We start from the raw sequence: 23,367 nt of genomic DNA, 5'->3' as shown, positions 1-23,367 counted from the left end.
AGCTATGAAGATAAAAGTTAAAGATAAAGTTTGTACTTACGGGTTTTCTTGAGCTTGAAAGTACGGACGGGCGGGGATGAACCCGATGGAGCCGGCCTCTTCGCGCCGGTTACCGTTGTCATCCTTGGCTCTCCGGAGGTGACAATCGTCGCAGCCTCCGGAGCGGCGGTCTTATCACCACCGGGATTCCCCGCCACCTCTTCGCTCTCGGTCTCCGAATCAGACCGAGGCGCCGGATCGGCAGTGGAGGCCACCTTCTCCTTCCCCTTCCCGCCGGCGGCCTTCTTCTTCCGCACCAACGGAGGACCATCTGCGGATTCCTCATCAGAACATACGATTAAAGGAATTCCAGCAGAGGTTTCAACATTGAGGGGTCGAGGGTTGAATAGCGCCTTACCTGGCCGCCTGGCGCTCAGGATCTCGTGGCCTAGCGGGTAGACCTCCACGAACCGATCCGCCGTTTGTTCTAGGATGGGCAACTCGTTCTCGTCTAGAGCGCGAGTACCCATCCGAGCGGGACCGTCAGCCTCCCGCGGGTTCAGGAGCGACTGCAAGTCGTTCCCCTCTGAAATAAACAGGAAAGAAGTTAGAAGAAATTCAGAATCAACAAAAAGAAACAAAGCATACCGTAAGGAACAGAGTTCGAACCGTATTCGAGGACGATCGGAATCTTTCGCGCATCCGCCTCCTTCCACACCCGGCTCATCCCCAGCATCACCATCCCGGACTCCGCAAACCGGTAAACCGGAGATTGGACTCGGGATATCTTCGCAAACCATTCCGCCTCCTGGTAGTTGGAGGCGTGAAGGCTGGGAAGTGCTTGCCCGTTCTTGAATTTCATGGCAAGGGGGATGGCGCGAGCGGAGATGTAGAAGAACTCCCGCTTCCACGAGCGAAGACTGCGCTCGGTTGCGCAGATCTTCAAACCCTTAATCCGGGTTGTCAACGTGTACCACCCCTGGATGCACCTCCAAGTGTAGAAGGTCATCAGGCGGTCAACATAGGGCTCAATGCCCAGAATCCGGCACACCCACTCGAAGTGCCGGATCTTGGCAATCGCCATGGGGTGCAACTCGGTCAAATGAACACCGTGCCTCTCAAGGACACGGTAAACAAACTTTGTCAATGGGAACCTAAGATTCCCATAAACAAAGAATGCAGCATAAACCCCGATCTTGCCTCTGGGGGCATCGTACACCGTCTGATGGGGTTCAGGAAACTCAGGCTCGAGAGACTCGAGCATGAACTTCCTGACGACGTACCGATACAGATCGCCAGGCAGAGCACACTGGCACTCGCCAGCAGTACTCTTGTCATCGGCTGTAGCTTCGAAATCACGAGACGACATCTTGAAGATGAAAGAAAACGATTTCAAGAGAATGCTTGCCTGAAAAGGTGAGTATTCGCCGGAAATCGTTTAGAAGATGAAGAGAAGAGTGAAAGTGTGAATTACAAAGAACCCTCTCCCCCTTTATATACTAATCGCAATTAATGCGATGAATTTAATGCGGAAGAGAGAGAAATTGAAGGTGCAATGAAACTATGACACGTGGCAAAAAGCAAGCTGGCAACAGCTGTTGACAGGACGCGTACCATTAATTTCGCGGCCACGCGCCCGAAAAATCGTGCCCACGCACCTGAAAAAGCGTCTGGAATGACCATGTACTGTCACGTCACCATAACTTCCTGCACGTCCTGACACAGTCAGAAGAAACCGTCGCACGACGTTTCAGAGGTTTGGACTGTTCTTATCCTTTCACCAACTCTTCGAATTTCAAAATTCAAAGATTCAAAAGTAAGCGGGAAAATACCCCTTAACTTGGCAACCAAGTAACCGTAAGACGGATGCGGGTACAGTGTTAAAGGCAAAACCCTTCACATACCTAGCACCCGCAGGGAATTGAAGCCAAGAATACCCCGGCAACAAAGTAACTATAAGACGGGTGCGGGTACAGTGTTAAGGCAAAACCCTTCACATACCTAGCACCCGCAGGGAATTGACGCCAGGGGTACCTTGGAAGTAAAGTAATCGTAAGACGAGCGCGGGTACAGTGTTAAGGCAAAACCCTTCACATACCTAGCGTTCCGCAGGGAATTGAAACCAAGAAGGATCTTCTGGGCAATGCTTGCGGAAACGGAAATAACATCCCCGCATAGCGGGAACGTCGAGAACTACATTGTTTGAGGCTCCAGGATGGAATTGGTGGTTTTAACATAATTGATCACTATGTTCAAAACTACCAAAACCTCAAGGGGAATCCACACAAGTGGGACTCAACGCTCCTGACTTACGAGGAGGTTACAGCCTACCCGCATCATACCCAAAGATCAAGCAGGAAACTCGGGAATTTCTGCAAGTGACAAGGACTTCCGCGGGAAGAATCCCCATGGAAAACCTTAAAAAACCCTTTTCAAAACCCTTTGCTTAAGTCCAAAAGTTCACCTCACTTTATTAAACACTCATGAAAAGAACATTGGACTGGGGGGACTTGAAGAGGTAGGTCCCAGCAGAGCCCAGTTGGACCCGCAAGACTCACCTTGAAGAGGGACGTCTGCGCAGAAACCAACTGGATCCGCAGGACCAACCATGCTCAGAGACGTGACGTCCTTACGCGCAGTACGCAAGCTGTTCCCGCAGGAAATGCCTCCCAATGGTGAAGGACTCCGCCTGTTCCCGCAGCCTCGGATACAAGCCATCAGGGAAGGCCACCCGCGCAGCAAGGCTACACGCACAAGGCACTTAGCTCTCAATCACTCAGTGTCACCTGAAGGAATGAGCAAAGCCGGGAACAATCCCGCACAAGGGCGGGAAGGGGAATACTCCCGCCCAAATAAGCCAGTCCGTACGATACGGGAAGATCTTCTGTACTGTACCTGACGAGGTATGGGCAAAAGATCTGACTAAAGATACGATAGCTTATTGACAACAGTATGGCGAGCAGCATGCTCCTGTACTGTATGTCACTATTAGCCGCTGCCTACTCACCAACTACTGCCATACCACGTGCATAGCCGGCAGTTGGTGGAAAAGGAATAGTACACAACAGGCCTGGTCACTATCAGCCGCTGCCTACCCACCAACTAACAGCAGGGCACGTGCGTAGGCCACTGTTGGTGGAATAGGAATACTGTTGCAGCCGGCCACACCTCCTTGGAAACCTACCTTCGGCTATAAATACCACAAATGGTATGACCATCTCATCTTAACATATCTCATCATATTATACCTGATATCTGCTCTAGCAATCTCTTAATATACATTTATATTTAAAGAGCAATCTAGTCTGATTCTCACGCCGGAGGGTGGTCACAAGGAGGAACCCCCCCCCCCCTTCTCAGTGACAAGCTCACGGTGTCTGTTTTGCAGGTTATCAGAAGAGCCATCTTTACCGGGTCTAACCCCTCGTGGGAAACATCTATCTAACCCCCAGGTTACCCGTAATCTGCCCGGGGTCCAGTTAGTGTTTCTTCACCCACATTTCATGAGATTGTAAAATCCCACCTATTTTAAAGGATTGTCAAGGATTTTCTTATGAACAATAAAAACCCCACAAAAAAAATTCAAAAAAATTAATAAAAAAATAATAACTCAAAATATAAATAAAAACCGAAAAATGTAAAAAAACTAAAACGTTTCCGCCATTGCTCTCATTCTTTAAAAAAAACGAGAAATGAACCGAAACCGAAAGTCGACGAAATTGAAACACGAACCAAAACTGAATCGAATTGATGGAAACCAAAAAACTCGATCAAAACGAAACAAAAAAATTGAAACCGAACAGAAATGAAACTGAAAAAACCGACCACAACGAAACAAAAGGCCGAAAACGAATCCGTAACCGACCAAAAACAAACAAAAGAAACCGAAACCCAACCCGTCCAGTACTCCGAAACCGACCAAAAAGAAACAAAGAAAACCGAAACCCAACCCGTCCAGTGCGAAAACTCGTGTCAGTTCGAAACCAATTCCAATTCCAATACATATTAATCAACCAAACACATGATAGGGATTCTCAAACATTTCATTCAATTCCAATTCCAATTCCAATTCCAAATCCTTTAAAAAAAGTTCGTGAAACGAACACGCCCTAAATAGTAAATACTTAATGAATCCTACTAAATCATAACAATAACAGCTACATCAAAAATAAATGGTCATTACACACATTTGAAGCTGGATTCCGTTTTCGTAACGCGTCAAGAATTGGTTTCGTTTATTGATCCTGTCTCCTTCTATCATCAAATGCTACAATTTAGACATAAGTTGTGTAAACTAACATGGTGGTGTTGCCTATCATTGAAAGTTTGAAACTGATAGGTGTTATGGTGTACATTTTCTTTCAAACAAGAGGGATCAATTTAAGAAGAGAATGTTTGCTTTTCTGATGTTGTCATTGCAATAGTCTAGCATTAACATTTTGTTGATTAAACCATTAAGGGTTCAAGTGATGTCTTAGACAAATGATCACATTTTGTTGGGTACGTTAGTTCGTTAAATTATTGTTGTGCTCACTATAACGATAACGATAACGATTTTGACACTTTACTTTCTGCCTTCTTTTTTTTTATCTAACAAGTTAATAATATAAAAAGAAAATTTAGGGCTTAAAGTTGAAATATGAAGATCTAACATCGGAATCGAAACCGTGACACGAATCCAGTCCTAGAAGCATGATGATGGTCCGAAACACTTGATGATGATCTGATTCAAATATTCTATAAAGGGATAACCAAATATTATCACATTGCGAGACTAAACGAGCTCAACAAACTTGGGGTTTATAAATAACAATGTAACCACTCATAACACAATCAAGCAACTAAAAATAATCATAAGGTAAGACTTAAGAGACCATACACTACCATTCATATCTCTACACTATATGTGTGTATGTTTGGCAAGCTAAGGCGAGGAAGATTGGCATTGTTACTTCAATACTTATTCTCACGTTGGAGCTTGGCTGCATAAAAACTGGCTTTGGGCTAGCAAATGTGCTCTTGAATCTTGATGCTAGTCCTTTCGTTAGTGGAGTAGACATATATATATATATATATATATATATATATCAAGGCCAATGCACAAGGTGATTACAAAATCAATAGCCCAAGATGATAATAGAAAAGAAGTAAAGAAACACACACCAATGTGTAAGTAGACAAAATATGGGTGGTAGCCATCGGCTTGCTAAGAGACAAAATGGTGGCCGTTCTATTTAATAATTTAATAAATCTTCATTGTAATACAGCTGACAAATCGAATTATTGTGATAAAGCATATATAAATTATTATTTTTTAACGTATTTGAAATAAAATTAGAAATTCCAATCTAGTATTTTTTTTTTTATAAAGTTGAGATTTTATAGATATCAAATTATGCCTACATTTTAAAGGCACTAGGCTTAGTAATGGACTTATTATGATGTTAGTTGTGTTTTTCACTTTTACATTTATTTATATATCTAATGCCTTACCCGGTGTGTTGCGACGGACATGTCGGTAAAAACGCGTTGGTGATAAACCCAAGCGTTGTCGGTCACGCGTTTTGAAGCGGTAAATCAACGCGATGCCATCGGTTTCGGTTACGTGAATTCGGCGCGAATTCAGACATTATCGGTTATGCTCATTACGGTATAGACACCGTTGGTAAAACCTGAACGTTAAAACCCAAAAACTAAGTTCGTCAAATTAACATATAAAAAGGTTAAATTATTCGGCGTGTATTTAGTCGGTAAACCCAGAGGTGGTAAAAACCAGGTGTTGTCAGTCCCGGACATTGAGATGGTAACTCGACACAAGTTCGGGCGTTGTTTTCGGTTACTTTCGTTATGGTACCGGAGCTAAAAACAAATATATATATATATATATATATATTGAGGTTGACCAATGGGGTGGTATCGGTGGTAAAATCGGGCGTTGATAAACCCGAATGCTATTGATCCGGATGTTGAGGCTGTGAGTTTGCGCGTCTTCGATCGGTTTCTGTCATGTTCGTTACGGTACCGGAAATATAAAAAAAAAAACCATAATGCCAAGAACCAATTTGGTGCCGCCAGGGGCGGTCCTTTCTTTGGGCCAAACCGGGGCGCGGCCCACCATGTTTTTTGTTTAGTTGTATTTTTATCGGAAAAATTCCAAAAAAGTTATATTTATTAAGTCCGGCCCAACTATGTTATTTGAGTCCGGTCCATCCATGTTATTTGAGTTTGGCCCGTCCATATTATTTGAGTCCGGGCCAGCCACGAAAGGTTAAAAAATAAAGCCCGGTACAAAAATAAGTCCAGATTTTGTTGGATGTAATTTCCGTCTTAATAGGTCTGCCACGTGTAGATGATCGGGTCGGACCTATTGGGTCCGTGAGATTCATTAATATGTAATGGGTTTATGAGGTGCAATTAGGGTTTTATTATATTTGGTAATATCTTGGCTAACAAGTTATATTTAGTATGTATAAATTAAGTTATGGTTGACATTAGAAACTCACACAAGATGCAACCGAGTTAGGGTTCATCTAGAGAGCACACGAATTATGTGTAATAGGGGTTTTTGAGTTATATTTCCTCTATATGATATTGATAGTTATTCAATATTAGTTATTGTGTATTTACGTATTGGTGAGTTATATCAATTCGTCCTTGAGATTTGAGTCCGATCCATCCATATTATTTGTGTAAGAACGGTAATTTGAATAATTGAATTTAAATTTAAATTATTGAATTGGTATTTGAGTTGATTGATTGAATATAGTATGTTTTTATCGTTTGACCCGACCCGAACCGGATTGCTAAGCCGAAACATAGAAGTAGGGGAAAACAAAATTTTTGGCTCTCGTGAATTTTGGCTCATCCATACTAGACGTTCAAGATCCGCCACTGGGTGCCACACTGCCGCCAAGTGGCCCAATCGACACTTAGCGACACCAAACTTCTTAAATGTTATATATAATCGTATCTAATCTAGATGTATTTTATTGTTTATTTCTAACTTACTATATTAATCGTATAATGAAATATGGTTTATGTAGTATTATACATATTAATGAAACGGTAACATTTAAAAATCATACATGTATAGCTTAAGTGATTCTATATCTTATGGGACTCATAGTTGATCAAACGTGTTGTGCTACTCTTCTTAGAAATTTTTAACATCCCTTTAATCCAACCATATGCATGGCATACAATGTGAAAATGATCTTACGACTCTATAATTACGTAATACATAAATGATCTTACTAGCATGCGGAGCAGCATTCAAACAACCAAAAGAATTACATACCACTACCGGTGACATGTCAACTAAGAAATTACCAATAGTGAGTACAATCTTATAACTATGATTTATGAATACATTGATGATAAACTCGAAGGGTAAAAGTTTTCCATGACATTGGTAAAGTACAAAGAGTCCAACTAGCTACTCTATATACCAACCCTTTAAATTCTTGATGTCTCGTATATGCTTTCATATAGGTTTTGTTTTTTAATTATTTCAATTTTTAAAACATATTTATAGCCACCGCATCAACAGTCAAGTGTTTGTTTGCATATCAACTACATATTACTTTAATAAAATTGATTGCATGCACGTGCTCGAGTTAAACCAACTGGCAACACATTCAACACATCCTTAACAAACCTTTTTTTCATGATCTCATACTCGATTCCATACTTAAATATGTAAGTGTATTCACAACATCTTCTTTATAATATTGTGAGAGAAATTCTTAAATTTTTTAAAGGGTTGTAAAGGGAAGTATGAGTGAAGAAGAGAAAAATTTGTTAAGAGATGAGTAAATTTAAAGAAACACTGTTTATTTCCTATTTATTTTTTAATATATTTGAGAGTAGTTGTGAGTAGATAAGAGAGAAAAATGTAATGTTAAAAATGTAAAAAGTATTATTTAATTGTAGATGAAAGATAAAATATAGTGGTTTTTAGTATAATTATAAAGATAGAGATAGAGCAGCTGCTTGAAATGCTCTAAATAATTGATAATGATTGACGACTGTCCATCCTATGCCATGTGTCCGGTTTTATAACTGGGTTGGCAAGTTAAACTCATAAACTCTTGTAGCTACCGGTTTATTCATCGGTTTAACAACAGTATGGTTTTTAAATCAATAATCACAAATTCAGGGGTTAAGCATAGTGAGGGCCAGGGTTTTTTGTCCGGAAATGTTTATACGTAGTATAAATTTACTCGTTTCAATAAAAATTTAAGTCCAACCCCCTCATTTATAATATTTTAAATGCATTTTAAGCCCTCTGCGTTTTTATCCAAATTTCGTCACGGCACAAATTCACAAGTAAAATAGTTTCATGCACACAATAAATTCTAAAATATTTTTAACGTGAATATAAAATAAAAAAGCAAAATAAACTTTTTACATATTATATTCTTAATACATTTCATAATTTTTAAACATATATTCACATGCATGTCACATACATGTGTGTATATATATACACCAAAACAACCACACCTTGTAAACACACAAAATGGTGTTTCAGACAATTTCCGGCGATCTTCACCTGCCGGAGGATCTCCAATTACCGGAGAATATTAATCTCGAAGATATCCATTACATTTTACAAATTCTTTCACCGGAAACTACTGCCACCGGACCAAATTTAACGCCTCAAGGTGGGTCTCCGTCGCCACTAACTTATTCGCCAGAAAATATTTCACCGGAAAATTTGTTGCCAGAAAATTATCCGCCGGAAAATTTGTTGCCGGAAAAATGTTCGCCGGAAAATTATTCACCGGAAAACATTTCGCCAGAATGTGATAAGAAGAAGAAAACACGGGCGCGTGTAAAAGACGCGCCAGTGGATTGGGCGCGATACCGAGGAATAAGGAGGCGGCCGTGGGGGAAGTTTGCGGCGGAGGTGACAAATCCTGTGAAAAAGCGAACGAGAATGTGGCTCGGGACGTTCGATACACCGGAGGAAGCCGCATTGGCGTATGATAAAGCCGCTTTCGAGTTGTACGGTTCGCGAGCCAAGCTTAATTTCCCTCTCTTGCTCCGTGCTGAGGATAGGAGCCCGAATTTGGCTACTAAGTTGTTAAAATATATAAATACATCTTCGCCATCCTCCTCCTCCTCCTCGTCAGCAGTAAAACGACAAAAGAAAAATGAGGTGGATTCACGAGTTATAGCCGCCGAGGTGGACCCACAGTCAACTTCCACTAGTGCCACGGAGTACGAGGTGGGTAGTGAGTGTGTACCGTTCGATTTGGGTCTGTATTTAGTTTCAACCAAACCAAAAACCGAATTTTTTATTTTTTGTATTGTTTCGGTTTTTCACTTTTTTGGCATTAAAATTTTTTGCCCGAAAAAAATCTGACCAACTAATGAACCTAGGCACAAATATTTTTTTGTTAATTAATGATTAATAATTGATTAGTTTTTATACATTGGATATAAAATATATGGGATGACTTCTTATATATTATTTAAAATTTAAAATAAAAATCTATTAATTCTGTCCAGATATTTTGGTTTTCAATACATGCAAAATCAAAACCAAATCAAAAGCTTGTTTTTTTTTTTTAAATTATAAAACTAAACCATCTGTTTTTTTATTAAATAAGTTTTTTCAGTTTTATGCACACCTCTAACTTTTCGTGCTATTTTCAGCTGGATACGCTTATTTCCGAGAGCTTTATACCGAAGGGCACAACGGAGCCTCCAAACGCTGAGGCAGAGGGAGTTGACATCTACTTAAATTGGGACCAAATTTTGGGTGAGGACATGGTTGAGCCACCGGTCACTACTAGTGTAGAGGTTGAGCAACCGGTGACCGCGGGTAAACCGGAGGAGGTGACTACTGCTATTGATTCACCTTTGGAAATCCATATTGATACATCCATGTTTGAGAATATTTTTGAGGATGATGGTTATTTACATTCGCTATGGAAGTGTCAAGTTGTTATGTGACTAATGTAACGGTAACACTGGCGCAATTGGCTCGGTTTGTGAAACATGTAAACAAATTTGTGTTAGTGAAATCGATTGTGAAACCAAAGGATGTTTGTTGTGACACCTAGCTTGTTCGGTAACACCATCTCTAATACAATCATTTAATTGTAAAACCGAAGGGAATGATTAATTATCGCGTGGCGTGCTTGGTTTCCCCTAATAAGATTGAGTTATCTTTCCTTTGTAGTTAGAATTATTCTAATTGTATTTTTGTATGCATTTGATTAATGATTAATAAGGGAGAGTTTTTATTACATTATAGTATTTTTAAAATAATTAAATTAGTTTTTGTCTTAACTACCTAGCTGAAAATACAATAAACATTTAAATACTTTCTTTTAGTTTAATTATTTTGGAATCTGTACTGGTAATGAAAAACGTCATATCACATCATATCACGCCACTATCACATGGATTATAAATGCCCCACGATAATATGCATAACCGTTTCACTCATTCGATATAATAAAATAATGTTTCAATAAATTAGAGAAAAGGATGATGTAATGGGTTTATAATTGGTTGGTCATAGCAAGAATGTCCCGACAGGCCCCCCTTGCCCCAACGTCCGTCATCCCAAGAATACCATGGGGCAGAAATGGTGGAAACACTCCATCCGTAGCGGTGTGGATGCAATTTTGGCTCAAGGAAACATTGACTAGGGCCGGCAATTTATACCCGATACACGAATACACGACACGTACTTACACGACTTTAACAGGTACCAGGTAAGGCCTTAACAGGTTTCGTGTACTAAACAGGTAGACACGAATCTACCTGTTAATTTCCGTGTCTAAACAGGTAAATACCTGTTTACCTGTTAATTACATGTTAAGTACCTGATTAGATTTTTATAATTAAATATATATATTTATAAGTTATTCTAAACCCTAAATTCCTTAGACATTCTCACTTTTTCTCAGCCGTCATATTCTCACGACATTCATAACTAGGTTAATACGAATAATTTGGCTATCGTAGGATCGATTTCAGCTCTTATCGTGTCTTATCGTGTATACCAGGTATTAACAGATTCGTGTTTGTGTTTGGGAAACAGGTACATGATAAGTTTTCGTGTCGTGTACAGATAAACACATTTCGTGTTCGTGTCTTATCGTGTACGGGTATACACGATATGCTAGCCCTAACATTGACCCACGCCCCATTGTGACAATAAAAAATTGTCATAAAGTACAAAATAAAGTTGTAATGTAATAAGACAAAGTTAAAAAAGAAAAAATAGGACTGGGATCTTTGTGATCTCCAGGTCGATCCTGAGGGCATCCGGGTTTTACCTTCAGTGGGCCTTTGGGCGGGTGGGTTTTCCCTGAAACTGGAGATAACTTGGAGTCGCTTAAGGGCTCCGTACGGCTAGGTTGGGCCAGCTGGCTGTGGCCTTTAGCCATTAGGTCACCCTGTACGAAGTACCTAGGCATTTTATGTTTGTTGGTCGTTAAAAAAAAAGTTAAGAAACAGATTCAGACAATTGTTAGTTATCAACATATTGTTTATATATAAAGATAATAAAGTACATACAACTTGATTACTTGAACTTTCACACTACACCATTTGTGTGTTTTTGAATTTTAACTTAAAAGAAAAAAGTAGTAATAAAGAAAGAACTTTTTTTTAAGTTAATCTAGTTCTAGGTGACATACAAAAAATGTTAGCTTTTTTGAATCAAAGAGAAAGACAACAAGAGCTGAAGATTTTATAATAATAATCCTACCTAATCCAATTTAGTGTGGTTATTAGTTTATCACTAACTAAAATATCTAATACGGGACGTGTTGTCAATCGTCGCATCCTCTCTTCCGTGATCTTGCATCACTACCAACTAGGGTCGCGCAGAAACCATTTGAGATTGGTTGAATCAACGACCCGAATCAAGACCGTCTAAGAAGCAACAATAGTTCTCACTTGGCCTATTTGAAATTTTGAGCTACAAAATGAATTTCTTCTTGTATGTTTTGATAATTTAAATAAACATGAAAATGGTTTCATTGTACCTTTTCTTTTTATCTGTGAAATCTACTTTATGAATAAAGATTTTTCTGGTCACATGGAGCCTTATTGATCCTCAAATTTCAACAACCCTCTTCAGAACATCCATTATAGCCCTTTATAAAGTTCAAGATAATTTAGAACAGTTTTTAAGAGCCCCATCTTTGATGGGGTCAGAATTCAGACCAGCTTTATGCTTACATGACCATGCTATTTTAGACCCATCACAATGGGTGCTCTTATATATGGTCCATTAGGATATTACTTGATAGAAATGCGATATCTTTATTTCCGTCTCATACTTTTTACACTATTAATGACCACATTTGAGAAGAATCAATAATATAACACGAGTGCCATGATCGTTTATACAGCGATCCATTAACCGAGCAACATTACCGATAAATAATAAGATTGATAACTCAAAACAATACCCACACCAAAATAATCCCAAAAACAATCCATAACCATCACAGCCAAATGATTCCTCAGAAATAAAAGTGCATAGTTTTTTTAACTCATAAGTTCAAAAAATATCATCTCTTGCTCTAGTAAAGCAGGTGTGTCATGTGTGTAACCCCGTTGAGAAAGCTAACTAGCCCGCATAACAATCTCTCTCACATAAACTTGATCGCTCACTAGCCCCCGTTAACCCAAGGGGTGTCGTCTCCTATTGAAAAGAAAAATATATTAAAAACCACATAATTGTCCAAAAAGTTGGTTGTTAGGGACTAAATGTAAAGAAAAAGACTAAAGTTTGCTGTAGTAGTTAGGGATTACATGTATTATAATTTATATATAAAAACAAATAGGAAAACAACATGAAAACGACTCTCTTCGGTTATCATGAAAACGACTGTTATTAGTAACTGATTTCATTATAGTTGCTACGTATTTTAAAAGGGCAAATGTGAAAACCAAGTAATGAAAATATTTAAAATGGTAACATTTGCAGTCATGATATTATGAGCATAAAAGATGGTAGGACCTATCACCAACCTCTTAGGTCGGCTTCGGTCTTCATCATAATCCATCACTCCACCAGGTTCGGCGAACATCTCCTCGTGCCCTCGGAAGTCAATGTCTTCCTGCTCACAGTGTGTGACTTCTGCCACAATGTAAGTAAGATGCATACACAAATATCACTCAAAATTACAAGACATGCCATTAACGGTGTCACACTGTTTCTTTTAAGGTGTAATCGTCTCAACATTTACTTTGTTCTCCATAGTTAAAAACACAAGGCAATGCAAAAAATTAATACGGCTGACCTTGAGGGAGAGTGTCTTTTTCACTTCTTCCATTCTTTCATCAGCTTCTTTCTTGTGCTTTTTATCCAGCTCACTCATTGTGTCGGCCCATTTAATCTTCTCTTGAATTGTAATAAGTAAATTATCTGATGTATTTAACCTATAAAATGCCCAAAACAAGCCAAGACAAAATATTATTATAGATTAAGTAACAAATGCACAAATAACAGTCATAAAACATGACTAGGGTTACCAGTTTGATAATGTATGTATCATGCTCCCCAACTGTCCAGGCCTTAGATCCCTCCCGGCTGCAAATTGCACCTACGGTAACGACAAATAATATAAAGGAGAGAAAATTAATAAAGTTATATATGATAAACTTACTGACAAATAAAAGAAAATAGATACAATTTCACACCTGAAAACATCTTCGCAACTGATCCAGCTTGCCCCTAACGATGCCCTATCAAGATGAGAGTAAACTAACACCACTAAAAACCTGAACACTCAAGTAGGCAATATAAAATGAGAAATGCGATTATAATAATGGAAAGTACCTACCACATACATGCACTCATTGATCAAGAAATCTTCAAGCTCACGGACATTTAAAACATCCAATTCTTGCATCAGCACATCATATGGGAGTACCTGAAAAATCACCATAACTAGAGGTGAAAAAATATTAAGAGATACAAAAGCAACCTATATTAAATAAAGACAATGACCAAAAAGAAACATTGTTATCATACCATTTATTTAACTTCCTAAATATGATTGACTGATTAAAAAACTGGAAGACATGTCTTTATCACAAACTACCCTTCGAAGCCAACTTGAATTCAACTTAAGAGTCCCAACAACAAGAAAATTCAAAATAATGATCCTAATGGAACCACCATCAATCCATCATAAATATAAAATGATCAAACGTACACTTGGGTAGTTGGGTTCCTTGTAAGTTTTGATAAATCATATTAAAAGTTTCTCTTAAGTTTTCCAATTTCAAGGCCATTAACTACGAAGTCTAGTATTTCTTCATTTACTATCTCAATATCAGTCTTCTCTAGATATATGCGAAAATAACCTTAGATATATGCAACAACCATACCCAGTAAATCCCACCCATAGCAAAGCTACTGGTAGGGTCTGGGGAGAGTGGGATGTAGGCAAACCTTACCTCTATCCCTAAGGATAAAGAGGTTGCTTCCAGAGAGACCCTCGGTTCCACACCAAACATAGTAAACAAACAAAACTATATACATGAAGCTATCAATAACCGAAGAAAAAGAGAAAGAGTGAAGTAAAAACGTATGTAACATATATACATACATATACATAAATAGAGAAGAGCAATAACGCGTATAGTAACCTACGCTATGGTAAGATCTAAGCCCGTAGACAAATCTAAAACCGCAAACGACCCTCCTAAAAGTAAAGCTAGGATGGTGCATGCAGATATATATTCACACCATATGTCCTCTCAAGCATATAAGAATTACAATAAGTCAGGCCAAACTCACTACACGTGCATTTTAATTGCACTTTAATCATTACTTGAAATTGGTCATGCTCGATACAGCTTCTAGCTTACATTATTTCTCACAATGAGATACTTCTATCCACATACATCAGTAACTAATTCTAGTTATGCTTATGCATTTAATTGATTGCATTATTTTGAACTTGTTAAATCACTGCTTCTACTGACATAAGACTGACTACATGAAGAAATACTTTACCTTGTTTGCCTCGGCTAGTGTGAGCACCGTGAGCTGTTTTAACTTGCGAACCTGATCAGGTACCAATGATGGAAGACTACCAGCATTTCCTGCATATCATAGACATAAAAAGAACTTTATCCCATCAGATATGTATCATAATGAATGACTTGGGTGGATAGCATGTACAAACAAACATTTTAACACATCAATAAAGTCATCATAAGCTAACAGCACAGTATCCATATGATAAACCATTAGACCCCTAAACATACAACTCTACATATTATAAGCAAAAATATAATCCTGCTTTGCATGTGTCATATGTTCGAATACTAGGCGTTTTCATCTAATCTTATTAGATCATGGCTACTCAAGAATAGGAAAAGAAAACGATAATGAGATACAAAGAACTATGAAGAGCATCCTCCAGTTCACATGCAAGCAGATGCAAAAACTTGGTATCTATATTGCTTGCCAGGCCAAATGATAAATAAAAAGATTACAAATAGACAAGGTGAAAAAAAAATCTGAAAAACCTACTCTTATATTCACTCCAGGTTCCATGAGCAAACAATCGAAGCAACTCAATGTAAATAGAGTGTTCTGTGCCTTGAAGCTGCATAAGATCAGACATAAGAAATAAAATAAATTGAGGTGCTTGCAAAAACAAAAGGAGATCAAATGATTATGTAAACTGATGCCTATAATCAAATTACAATATAACAGAGAATCAATACAATTACAAATCCAGAAAATGAATTCTGCAATAATGAGAGCATAATCATATAAAAGAGAGTTCAAAAGGTTACAAAACTATGCCCTACAGAGAGTGGCCTGGTCTATGAAGTAATGGGCCATTTGATTATGCTTTCCACACACACCAAATAGATTTATATGTAAAGCTAATAATGTGAGTGATTATTCCTGCTACATAACGTAACGTTGGCTATTGAGTGGCTGTTTCCTAGAATAAGAAACAGGTAACACTGTAACAAAACGTTTGCATTTTGCAAGTGGACAAAATCATAGAAGACATTACAGAACCAGATGTCATAACACACAAACGCCAAAACCACAGAAGTGAATAATCAACCCACAGAAAGAAATGATAATAATAGATAAGAGCACAATTCTGGTAAATCCCATCAATTCTCAAAAGACTTTCCTTTCTTAGTAATGTATCAACTATTTTCTAGAATCAAAGTTGAAAACACGTATTTCACCCTCACGCACCATATGGGATGCAATAGAAACCTATTTTTCGTATGAGAGATGCTCCGTTATATTAACAATAATAACAAAATCATAGTTAACAACAGTACAACACATTAAAAAAAAATGAGTCCCAATCTTCCTAAAGGCTAAATCATGTTCACAAAAGTATCAATGTTTTAACCAATCAAAGAAAGAGCAATCAGCAAACAAAATCTATCTTTACTTGTGTACTACAAAATAGTAACTGACTTCCTGTGTGATGAAGCCATGGAGACTCTTTACGATACAGGAAATTCAAAGTTTTAGCACAAAATCATCAATTAAAATTTTCCAATAATCTTAGTTTTGCTATCTAAAAACGGCTAGCGGTGTAGCTTGTTGCCCGTTGGCCTTCTGTATCATTGTAAACACTACTTTTTAGTGAAATGTTAATAAAGTTTTAATCATCTTTCTACTATGCAATCTGATCCATCAATCTATTTGCCTCTTTAAGCATTAGATGTTCCACTAATTAGGAGCAATTTTTGTAGAACCTAAACGCTGATCGATAATCAGGTCACAATTCAAACACAATGCGGTTCCATAGCCCTAAAACCAAATCCCTAACATGCAGCTACTACATACTATGTTCAAACAAAACCTATTATACCTAATACCTAAACATGATAAATCAACCAAATAACTAAACTAATATCAAATCACTAGCAAAATCAAGCAAAGAATGCAGACTTCAATAACGTTAAGCACGAAAGAATTTTTACAATACAGGTAATTAAAAGTTTAAGCACAAAACTATCAATATAACTGTACTATGCAGTGAGGTCCATCCATAATCTATTTGCTTCTTCAAACACTATATAAACCAGTAATCACCTGCAATTATGTAGAATCTGCATACTGATCCATAATCAGGTCACAACTCAACCACAATGCTATTAATTCCATAGCCCTAAAACCAAATCCCTAAAATGCAGCTACTATATATTACGAGGCTACGAGCAAACAAAACCTATTACACCTACACATGATCAATCAACCAAAAAACCCAACTAAATTCAAATTATAGCAAAATCAAGCATAGAACCCGGGCATCGATAACGTCAGGTACAGAACGAATCTTTATAATACAGGAAATTAAAAGTTTAGACACAAAAGCATCTTTATAATCTACTTGCTTCTTCAAACATTATATACATCAATAACTACTATGTGCAATTCTGTAGAATCTAAATACTGATCCATTATTAGGTCTCGATTCGAACACAATGCTATTAATTCCATAGCCCTAAACCCAAACCCCTAACATGCAGCTACTACATATTATGAGCAAACAAAACCTATTACACCTACACATGATCAATCAACCAAAAAACCAAACTAAAATCAAATTATAGCAAAATCAAGCATAGAATTCGCACATCGATAACGCCAAAATCATCTTTATAATTATAATACAGGAAATTAAAAGTTTAGGCACAAAATCATCTTTATAATCTACTTGCTTCTTCAAACATTATACACACCAATAACTATGTGCAATTATGTAGAATCTAAATACTGATCCATTATTAGGTCGATTCGAACACAATGCGGTTCCATAGCCCTAAAACCAATCCCTAACCTGCAGCTACTACATATTATGTTCAAACAAAACCTATTATACCTAAACATTATCCATCAATCAATTAACTAAACTTATAATTAGCACAATTATAATAATAATAATCAGGAGAAGAAATTGGACCTGAATAACGTTAGGTAGCGAAAGAATCTCGGAGAAAGCAAAGAGTGAAGGATGTGACGTGGCGTCAGTGATGACGTGTGCGAGAGATGAACCGTTGTTGAGATTAGATGCTTGATTGACGAAGTGTTGGATCAGTTCTTCTTGCTTTTGCTCGATGTCCATTACGATTATGATGATGAACTGATTACAGAACTTGCAGTTAACTGATTGATAACAGAATCAACAGAAGTTGTTGATAGACAGATGTTTGAATTTTATAAATTAGGGTTTGAAATTTAGGGGTTTCGTGTTCATTGGAATTTACACTGCCTTCATCTCATCATCTGCTGATGCATTACGAGATTTGTCTTTGTAATTCTAGATTTGATTACGTCTTGTATTTCGGGTTTCGGTTCCTTGGGGTTGTGAAATTTAATTATAACTTAAACTCGACCCTAGTCTTCCATGGTGTCTTTGGATACGGGTGCTATCGGGTGGGCTAATCGAGTTTCGAGTATTTGATAGAGATTGTTGGCCCTGTTCATGTTCCTTGGTGTCTTTTACGAGTCTGAAAAGTTTTCTTGTTCCTAGCCGTCTTTTTCGAGTAGGAAAAGTCGGATCCTCGAAATTGAATAGAGAAGGGAGGAACATGGAAAATAGAAAAGGTAAAAACAAATAAATAAACCGCTCGATAATTAAGTGTGAGCCTAATGAACCGATCGAGCAAGGAGGAATAATGCAACCGAATTTATAACAAACCATAACTAGAAATAAAGTAGTCATAGAAGATGAACTCGATGGGATGCCAATTGATGGGATACTAAACAAATGAGCGCTTTAGAGAGTTAATTATGAGTATCAGGGCATAAAACACAGAACTAATCTTTTGGGAATAACTGAAAACCCATAAACGAGTAATAAGTAACGAACCGCAATAGAACGGTCCGGGTTCAAGTTTGGTAAGTTCGGGTTTAGGTTCCATGTGAGTAATTTCGGGTTTGGGTTGCAGATTTTATTATACGTTTAAAAAACATGATATACAGCCCGATTCCTTTTTCTACTTTACCAAAACAAAATCACCACCCAAACCATCACAACGTTATCCTTTGCGATCAAAGAAAGGCTCTATAAAGCGATCCATTTTGACCCAAACTTAATCTTCAGCCGCCCGACCTGACTTGTCGTCTCTAATCTTTATAAATGGATTAACAAATTGTACACTTGCAAAACTAACTACAAAAGTGAATAACATAGGGCATGTCGTGGAAGAGAGAGAGAGAGAGTTGGGTCATGCTGGATTAAAGCAAGCCCAATTGAAGCTGAATGGAGGGAGGTTAGATGGAGAGAAAATGTTTGAAGTTGTAAGAGATGGGGGTTAACCCGCGATGCTAGGAGCGAGGATTTCATGTCATAACCGTTCCCACCTTAGTTTAGTTTAAGCATTTGTTTTTCCACACTTTGTTTTTATCGATGTTTTATGTTATCAAAATTAGGGTTCTTACCTTGTAATTGGAGACCTTCCCTTCTCGAATTGGGATTTTTCATTTCAGTAATTGAATCGTTTGTTTGAGCCTAACCCTAGATTCTAACAAAGAGACGATTTTGTGAAATAACACTATCAAACACAAAATTCTAAATTTTTTTTAATGTTAGGTATTTACTTATTAAAAAGTTTGAATTATATCAACGATATTTCATATTAAAAGCAGGGATGCGATCTTCATACACCACCCCACGGTAACTGTGCAAGTCACGCATGACTGACAAATGTGCGGATATGACACCAAAATAAAAACAGATTTTTAAACCTATGCGGCCCGTATAGGTCTTAAACAACTCAAGTCCTATATGGTTTGTATAGCCCTATACAAGCCGTATAGCCAAAAAGTAATGTGTGAAGATATATGATGGTGTACGAATATCCTATGCATTAAAAATACTAATGAAAACTGTTTTTGTTTATGAGGAAACAAAACATCAGACCCAATTACCATCACTATGTTAAAACCCTCCAACAAAGTGAACTAGTATTACACATTTAAACAGATAAAACCACACCAGTCATCACATCCAACCAACCAAAATACAACAATGATCACACACAGTCAGTCATAAGTAAAAACAGCATAAAACAAAAATCTGTTATCTAATATTAAGAGAAGCTAAAAGAACTCAAAGTCCACAAAATTACCACCTGACTTGGTTTCCATACCCATCATTCTCTTACTGTCATTACCACCCGCCCCAAACCGAAGGCGCTTCCCGAAAATGCACAGGCGGCGCTTCCATTTCCACAGATCTCGGCACTTCAGGCGGCGTACTGCAGCGAATTAAAGCCCAATTCACACCTTCAAAAAATGCATGTTGCTTAATCTCAGTAGCTCCTCTTTTGACACCAAGACGGTTTTGTGGTTCTTTCGCTAACAATCCTTTGATTAGATCACGGGCTGCGTAACTAGTAGCGGGTGATTCGGGAAACTTTAACTGCTGCCCAACTACATTAAACAATGTGGCTCGGTTTCCCGCGCCTTTAAAAGGTGTTCTACCGTATAACAACTCGTGTAAGAATATTCCAAATGTCCACCAATCTACCGCACTCCCGTGTCCTTCGCCTTTTATAATCTCCGGTGCCAGGTATTCATGTGTCCCGACGAATGACATGGAGCGAGCTGCAGTCGGCTCTGCAACGAGTTCAGGCAGTGCTCCAAACAATGGAGTGAGGTCGGCTCGGGTTTTCAAAGTGGTTCTTTTTTTGGCTTTTGGAGTGAAAACACGCGGGAGGAAGCACGAGGGCTGGATGCAAGTTGACGCGGGCTCGATGCACGATGACTGTCGTTTGGTAGCATCACTGTTTTGTGATGATTTAACGAGTGTAGGTAAAACCACACACCTTAACGAAAGGTCAAAGTCAGACAACATTATGTGACCGTCGTCACGTACCAACACGTTTTTGGGTTTTAAGTCTCGGTATACGACTCCCAGCATGTGGAGATACTCGAGTCCTAATAGAACCTCAGCTGCATAAAACCTGTTTGAAGAAAACATATTTTAATTATCCGGATTAAAATTCGGGGTGTGCATGAAACAAAAAAACCCGAACTTAAACAAAAACCAAAAGGTAAAAAGCCCAAATATATAATAATCATTTAGTTTATTAACTAAAAAAAATAATTTAGGCCCAAATTCATTATCTTGGGTTTTTATCGGCTCAAAATTTTCAAGCTCAAATGGCAAAAACGAAACCGAACCGAATCCAATCCGAAAAAACGAAAAACCGAGCCCAAAAACCAAACCGTGCACACCCCTAGTTAGAATGTGAGTTAGAATGTCAAATAATAAAAAAGAAATATCATACCTTGCTGCATGTTCTGAGAAATGTCTGCCGGGCTGACGTTGCCTTAACGTGTGCAGATCGCCACCCGGACAATACTCCATAACCAAACAAGTGAACCGATCGGTTTCAAAATGAGTATACAAAGTCGGTAAAAACGGGTGGTCAAGTAGTTGTAATATCTCTCTTTCGGTTTGGGCCCGCGCCAGTTTCTTTCGACTAGCAAGCGACGCTTTATCCATCACCTTCATCGCAAAGTAGCAATGGGTCCCACTCAGCTCGGAAAGATACACACTGCCGATATCACCACAAACGAGCCGTCTCAACAACCTGAAATGACTCATACCCAGAAGCCCGTCCCGGGCCCGAATAGCCAGAATCGCTTTCCACCTCGGGTCATTACCTTTATGAGGCTTGTTAACACTCCCAGTAAAGTTACTCCAGTTGCTATCATCACTTAACCCGCTACTATCACTCGCTTGACTAATACTCGTCTTCCCACTCTCCAACGAATCCCCTCGAACGCTCATTTTGCCACTTTCGTAAAATTTATCAACACTAAGCATCCCGTCACTCGTAACACCGTTACTTGTACAACAACTATTCGCAACACTCATAACCGTAACAATGCCAGCACTATCAATACTACTATGCGGGCTTACATTACCACTAGGCGGTAACGAAGCATCCCAAATACACTCCTTATCCGAATCTTGTTGTAACGGGCTTTTTATCGATAAGTCTTCTAGAAACGGGCCCTTTATCGACAAGGTTTTGAGTAAACATTTTGGGTCGGGTGACTTCGTTTGGCCCATGGGTACGTGAACCGGGCTCATGTCAGTGTCACGGGCTCAGGGGGATGACTAGCTCCCAAAAACGATGCAGGCCCGATTTCGTCTAGAGAATCATCAACTTCTTTTAGTGTAGTGATGTCTAAAATAAGTTCTTTTTCATCATGGAGTGAGTTTTTACCCTTCCATGTGTCCATAGACAGCGGGAAATCAAAATCAGAATAGCGAAGATCGTCGTCGTCGTCTTTTACTGAAGGGTATCGCGTGCTTGATAGCATATTTATATCGAATGATTGTTGGTGAACCGGAAGCTTTCTTGATTCATGAATCCTTTTCATATTTGTTCAATGTATAACCATCACACGCCACTAGTTTTGTTCAATGCGACCGATGCAACTCTGAAAGGCGAAAATGAATAGTCAGCGTTAGGGGGTGTGCATGAAACCGAAAAAAATGACCCGAAACCGAAATAACTGAAAAAGCAAACCAAAACAAAAACCAATTGATTGGTTTTCCGGTTTTGTAAAAACCAAACTTCCTGTGCAGTTTTGGTTTTGCATGTAATAAAGACCAAGAAAATCGAGCCAATCCTAACCGAATTTATAGATTTCCACTTTTTATTTTTATTTTGAGTAATTTACAAAATATTTAATAAATATAATAATATATTAATATATAACTCATATATTTTAGCTCAAATGTATAATAATCAGTTGGATATTAATTAACAAAGTATATTAGACCCAAATTCATTATTGTCGGCCAATTGTTTTTCGGCACAAAAACTTATAAGCAAAACCGAGCCAAACCCAAACTGAAAACCAAAAAAACCGAAACTGTGCAGATTTCACAAATTCAAAAACCGAAGTTTTGCCTTTTGGTTCGGTTTTAGACTTTTAGCCCAAAACTGGCCCAAACCGAACCGCGCACACCACTAGTTAACATCAAACGTAAATGCTATATGAAGTGAATACTCTTATAAGCAATAAGCATAATAAAACAGATTAAAACAGGAATATGAAATGACAGATGAATAAACATAAATAGTTATCCGACAATTAGTAAAACTTTGACCGGAATGTTTGTAAAATATGGTGTGAAATCAAAGAGTAAAGTAACGTCTATAGAATCTATAATAATAATATTAATAAAAAGAAATAATTAAAAAAATAACTTTCCGAAATCCTTAACTTCATTCACAATCATGTCAGACAAAATTATAATAATAACACACAACTAATTTGGCATTATTAACAAATAAAAAGGCAAAATTAAAGAAACAAGATTGTAAAACCGGCAAACACAAAATTGTAGAAAATATCGTTTTAACAAATGAATAGGC

The 23,367-nt window shown here is 38.1% G+C and overlaps 1 protein-coding gene and 1 pseudogene across 3 annotated transcripts; both read right to left on the bottom strand.

Moving 5' to 3' along the window:
• Nucleotides 1-12,509: 12,509 nt before the first annotated feature.
• On the bottom strand, nt 12,510-18,147 carry LOC143634804 (COP9 signalosome complex subunit 7-like). 2 transcript variants are annotated; one of them, XM_077102794.1, is made up of 9 exons: nt 17,925-18,147; nt 15,506-15,581; nt 14,984-15,072; nt 13,803-13,892; nt 13,660-13,704; nt 13,492-13,562; nt 13,260-13,398; nt 12,988-13,096; nt 12,510-12,658 (listed from the first exon to the last, which is right to left on the bottom strand). In XM_077102794.1, exons 1-8 carry the CDS (start codon nt 18,084-18,086, stop codon nt 13,022-13,024), a joined length of 747 nt encoding a protein of 248 aa, XP_076958909.1. In that variant the 5' UTR covers nt 18,087-18,147; the 3' UTR covers nt 12,510-12,658; nt 12,988-13,021. The 2 variants fall into 2 exon arrangements, with proteins under 2 accessions (XP_076958909.1, XP_076958908.1); XM_077102793.1 differs by having other exon boundaries at nt 12,988-13,076.
• Nucleotides 18,148-20,034: 1,887 nt separating this feature from the next.
• On the bottom strand, nt 20,035-22,367 carry LOC143634827 (serine/threonine-protein kinase D6PK-like; annotated as a pseudogene). The gene is made up of 2 exons (XR_013153935.1): nt 21,259-22,367; nt 20,035-20,931 (listed from the first exon to the last, which is right to left on the bottom strand). The product of XR_013153935.1 is annotated as a serine/threonine-protein kinase D6PK-like (transcript).
• Nucleotides 22,368-23,367: the final 1,000 nt, after the last annotated feature.

The sequence above is a fragment of the Bidens hawaiensis genome, unplaced genomic scaffold, assembly GCF_021521415.1.
Source record: "Bidens hawaiensis isolate Kalapana, Puna unplaced genomic scaffold, B.hawaiensis_p1.1 tig00007248_1, whole genome shotgun sequence".
NCBI lineage: Eukaryota > Viridiplantae > Streptophyta > Magnoliopsida > Asterales > Asteraceae > Bidens > Bidens hawaiensis.
The sequence above is the reverse complement of the archived record's forward strand: the minus strand, read 5'-3'. Positions and strand labels throughout refer to the sequence as shown.